Consider the following 5695-nt stretch of genomic DNA (forward strand, 5'->3'; position numbering starts at 1 on the left):
TGTTCTCCAATCATCATAAAGTGAAGGCATTCATGTTGTGTGGAATTCCACAATGTGTAATTTACGACGTTGTAGGATGGTAGTATCTAATGTGGATGTTTTTGTGTAATGCTTGCATCTAGATAGTTTCAATTGTTAAACAGACCAAACACTAGAGAATTACAAAGTTAATAAATTTAAATAATAGTTTCTTCACAAAAAAGCCCATAGAAGGTATGACCTTGATACCATGGGTTGAGAAAAAGCAAAGGCTATAGTCAAATAAGCCTAAAAATATCCTAACAAAGGGGGACAAAGAAGTAGATCTAAATAGAATGTGAAATTGTAGTGGTATACAATTTTCTACGTTACACATATATATATCTATCTTGGTATAGATAAATATATTCTTTTCTTTTTATGTACTTGAATATAATAGAATTCACACTAGTATTCTTCCTTGACTTATGTATATATGTATACACACACATATACATGTGTATATATGATTAAATATATACCTACATACTTGTACATACATGCGTGGATACATACATATGCATATACATATACACATACACATAAATATACATATAAATCACATTTTTTTTAATAAATAAATAATGAGCCTTTAAATGAATTGTACTAATAAATATTATCATGTAAGGTTAAATGAATGTTCCAAAGAAGGTTAAATGAGAAAACATCAAAAGATACAACAAAACTTGTAAAATTCTTAATATAGCTTGCAATTCTTCTAGATAATAAATTAATATAGTTTAAATATATGATAAATTTGTAATAGATAAATTATTAATATTATTTTTATAATGATTTAATTTTCTATTAAGTATATTCTTTTCTAGATTTAATTTTGTTATTTCAAATGCAAAATTTTGTGTTGGAAAAAAGTGATTACACACAACATCATCAACCAAGAAAGTGTAGGTTTATTATTAGTTATTATAAGATTTTAGTTATAAAGCATTTATAATTCATTAGTATTTCTTCCCTTTAATAGATGTCAAATTCAAGTAAAATGAACCACTAACATCAATTTTTTAAAATAGTATAAAAGAAAACAAAATTACATTCAATTACAATATTGATATTTTCAAATATTCATAGCTATTATAATTGAATGAAAGATTCTTAAAATAATGCTAAACACATACATCATCTCATTCCAAGAACTAGAGACCAAAGTCAAAAATGAGAAATTAAGCATGACAAATAATTTGACTTCACAAAGAGACAAAATAATAGAAAGTTACAAGTTTCATAAATATGAAACACACTATTTCATAAAAAAACTATGCACGTTATAACCTTGACACCATGAAAACAAAAAAAAACAAATCAAACTATCAAATAAGCCATAAGACATGTTAGGGGAGTTGGACACCAAAATGGATCTAAAAAGTAATGCGAAATTAGAATGGTATATAAAATTTCACTTCAAAGAGAGAGAGTTACTTAAAATTTACTTTCTTCGTTTATATTATATTGAATATATCTTCATATATATCTAGATTATATAATAATATATTAATGGATATATATACTTATATATCTATATAAAAAATTCTATGTAAAAGAAGATAAAGAATATTGATCCTAAACACCTATTCTATTTCTATGTCTCAATATATATTTGAAATAAATATCATAAGAAGAATATCCTTCAAGAAATTTTCAGTAAATAAACATCAAGCCTTCAAATTGCTTGTACTAATAAAGGCGCTCATGTAAGATTAAATTAATGTTTCAAAAAAGGTTAAACGGGAAAAACATCGAAAGGTACAACATCACTTAGTAAAATTGTAAATATATCTTGCAAGCCTTCTACACAATATACTAATATAGTTTAAAATGATCTACATATATGCAATCATAAATTTGTAATAGACAACTTATTGATATTGATTTTTATAAAGATTTAATTTTAGGCTAATTATACTCTTTTTTAGATTTAATTTTTTATTTCAAATAGAAAATTTTGTTTTGGAAAAAAGTGGTTAAAATCATTACACACAACATCATTAACCAAGAAAGTTTAAAGTGTAGGCTTGTTACTAGTTACAATAGGATTTTAGTTATAAAGGATTTGTAATTCATTTTTGTTTCTTCATTTTTTTAAATGTCAAATTGAAGTAAAATAAGCTACTATATCAATTTTTTTTGCAAAATGGATAAAATTATATTAAAGAAAATAAAATTACATCTAGTTACAATATTGAGATTTTCAAATGGCCATATATATTAAAGCTGTCCAAAGTAAAAAAATCTATAAAAGATTCTCAATATACCAACAAACCCATAAATCATACCAATTCAAGAACCAAACCAAACTCAAAAGAGAGAAATTAAGGTTGATCATGATGAAGAATTTCACTTCTCAAAGAAATCAAATCATAAAGAATAACAAGTTTAATAAATATGAAACATACATTTTTGCAAAAATACTTTGAGAGGTTATGACCTTGGCATCATGTGCAAAAAACAACCAAAACAATTGTCAAATAAGTCTAAGAACATCGTAAGAGAGTGGAACACCAAAGTGGATCCAAAAAGTAATGTGAATTTAATTTTTATACACAAAGAAAGATTCAATTCAAATTAATTATATATATATATATATATATATGAAAAAATCTATGTAAACAAAGTTAAAGAATATTGGTCTAAACACTTATTATGTTTATATATTCTAATTTTTTTTTTTAAATACTATAAGAAGAATATCCTTTAACATTTTTATATAAAAAATTTCAAATATAAATATACTAATATTAGATTATATGTATACATAAATCTAATTGTTAAAACTCCTTTCCCATTTTATATAATTAAAATTCTTTAAATGTCAACCTTTTCTCTCCTTTTCTATATCATATAGATAAAACAAACAAATAAAAACATTTCTCCTCAGATGAGAAATTTACAAATGTGGGCCTTGAAATTATTTGTACCAAATAAAGACAATCATGTAATGTCAAATGAATGTTCCAAATGAGTAATCCATAAAGGCTAAAACAAACATTTTGCCATGGGCATTTCTTAATTTATTTCACACTGGAACATATAGTTGGAAAGACATAAACATGGTAGGAAATATGGCGGTCAAGCAGACAATTCAATATCAGTTTGCTGTTCTTCATTCTCGCCGGAAAGTTCTTCCAGAGATTTCCCTTTCGTCTCAGGCACCAGAAAGGTGAACAGAAAGCCGAGAGCATTTATTACTCCTAAAACAATCAAAGAGTTCTTAATCCCGATACCCTTCTTGTAGCCGGCATCCACCTCACTTTGATGAGTACTCTGGGCGGCGTACAGAAATCCGAAGGCTCCAATTATAGCGCCGGCTTTCCCCGCCGCCGCCGATATGCCATGACAGGTGGATCGAAGCCTGGCAGGAAAAACCTCCGCCGGGACGATGAATGTGGTGCTGTTGGGACCAAAATTAGCGAAGAAGAAGGTGAAGGAGTAGAGAACAACAAAGGCGATATGGTTTCCGTCACAATAGTTGTCGCCACATTTGGTGCCTCGCCAATGGTTGTACGGAATGGCTAGGGCAAACATGAAGACCGTCATGAAGAAGAATCCCATCAATTGAATGGAGAACCGACCCATGCGATCGATCAAAGCGACTGTAAACCAGTACCCGGGGACTGTAGAACACAGAGCAATGATTGACTGTGCTCTAGCAATGCGGTACACTTCTTCCAGTGCGTTCATTTTTTTCGCCGCAGGGAGCCATCCGACGGCTGTGAAGATGTCCTTTTGGAAAAGATTTTGGCTGTAGAAAGCGATGTCGAGGAGAAACCAGGTGGTTGTGGTGCCCATCAGATGAAGCCCATGACGCCTTGCGAATTCCTTGGAGAATAAACCGTAGCCCTCTTCTTTTCTTTCAATCTCGTCCACCTTGGATTTGTCCTCCACGATTTCAACGTTCAGGACTTTTGACATGTCGGCCGCGGCCTGCTTGGCGTTCCGGGCCACAAGGGCCGTGTAACGGGCGGTCTCGGGCATTTTCATCCGCCAGTAGTAGGTCAAACCCGCAGGGACAGCTCCAAACATGAGAATTAACCTCCAAACGAAATCTGCTTCAGCGACAGTGGATGCTTTGTGATCATCCATATAGGCCGGAGCCTTAAATTTGTTCTTGAACGCTGCCGAAACAATTATGGCGACTGCACCGCCGGTGAGAATCCCGAATCCTTGCATGGCGAAAACGGCAGCTATGAACGCTCCTCTGGTTTTCTTGTTTGCGTACTCGGACATGATTGTGGCCGACAGAGGATAATCTCCACCGATGCCGAAGCCCAGCCAGAATCGGAAGAAGCACAGAGATGTCATCACAGATTTGGCCGTGTGGCCAAAGGAGAGACCTGAGGCTATGGAGCAGATCACCATGACCATCAGTGTCATTCCGTACACTTTCTTCCGCCCCATCTTGTCTCCCAGCCATCCGAAGAAGAGCTGTCCAGCGAGAGTTCCGCACAGGGCCACTCCATTGACGGCGGCAGAGACGTTCGGAGGAAGAACTCCAGGCTTCGCTTTGGTTAAATCAGTGTAATAGAATCTTCCCAGAAGTTTAGTGACTGTGGAAATGCAGAAGAGGTCATAGGCATCTGTGAAGAAGCCCATACCTGCTATGATAATTGCTGTGAAGTGGTACCATTGAGTTTTCGCAACGTCCAACGCCTTCAGCACTTGCAGATTATTGTTCTCAGCCATTCTTTCTCAGACCTCTATATTTCAACGAACTTTATCTGTATACCAACAAACACACAGAAGAGGAAAATTACCCACAAGATAGAAAACGCAATAACACTGCTGAAAATCATATAACCTTGAACAAACTGTAGCCTAATGTTCAGATAAACTCTCAATGACCTAACGAGGTTAAAGAAAATCCATATTAAAATCATCAGATTTCCACAATTCATAGTAGATATCTATTGCTGCCTCTGGATTTGATCGTGATCAAATCCAGAAACAGAAATATTGGATATGAAGAAGGAAAGCGGAATTGCAGCAGAAAGAGAGAAAAAGGATTTTTCAATTCTTAGATCTTGAAAGGTCACCTGAAAAATCTCCTCCTCCTTTTGGAGTAGGACTGCTCACTGTTAATCTCCTTGTGAAGAATTTAGGTTCCCCTCCATTGTATTTAAGGCCATTCATTAGCATTGTTTACCACTCTTGGTATATTCGCCCATCTATTTCCTCGAAAAAAGGTCATAATCTCATCTATTTCCTGGAAAAAAAAAGTCATATTCTCATCTATTTCCTATTCATGCTATCTATGCTGATTTGCAGTGTTTTTTCCTTACACACGAAAACGGAAAGAAATTACGTACCAATTTCTAACAGGGATCCATTCATATCGATCGGGACATTGAATAATATTTTAATTATGAAGAATTTAGACAGGTAACTTTGTCCGTCTTGCTTAGGTTTTATTATAATCCTCATAGCGACTGCAAACATATTGGTAACGCCAAAAAAATTTCATTTTTTGACTAATCCAATCATTGTAACCGTGTGAGACGCATATTCAAGTTGCGCGTAGAAGACGAGGTGATATCTTTCACATTATTTTTCTGTTTTAAATAACGGGTGAGAAAGAAATTAAGAAATTGCAAACAAATAGCTGTAATGTCCAAAAACGTCAAAAGATAGAACCAAACTTCTGGATAATATATTAATATAGTTT

At 33.2% G+C, this 5695-nt stretch overlaps 1 protein-coding gene across 1 annotated transcript; it reads right to left on the bottom strand.

Moving 5' to 3' along the window:
• Positions 1-3031: 3031 nt before the first annotated feature.
• LOC131040778 (low affinity inorganic phosphate transporter 1) lies at positions 3032-5113 on the bottom strand. Its single transcript, XM_057973738.2, has 2 exons — positions 5067-5113; positions 3032-4751 (listed from the first exon to the last, which is right to left on the bottom strand). The coding sequence occupies exon 2, from the start codon at positions 4714-4716 to the stop codon at positions 3103-3105; it is 1614 nt and encodes a 537-aa protein (XP_057829721.1). The 5' UTR covers positions 4717-4751; positions 5067-5113; the 3' UTR covers positions 3032-3102.
• Positions 5114-5695: the final 582 nt, after the last annotated feature.

This window comes from Cryptomeria japonica, chromosome 8 (assembly GCF_030272615.1).
Source record: "Cryptomeria japonica chromosome 8, Sugi_1.0, whole genome shotgun sequence".
Classification (NCBI taxonomy): domain Eukaryota; kingdom Viridiplantae; phylum Streptophyta; class Pinopsida; order Cupressales; family Cupressaceae; genus Cryptomeria; species Cryptomeria japonica.

Excerpts from the sequence above, each read along its gene's own strand:
- LOC131040778 (XM_057973738.2), bottom strand. The coding sequence starts at position 4,716 with ATGGCTGAGAACAATAATCTGCAAGTGCTGAAGGCGTTGGACGTTGCG.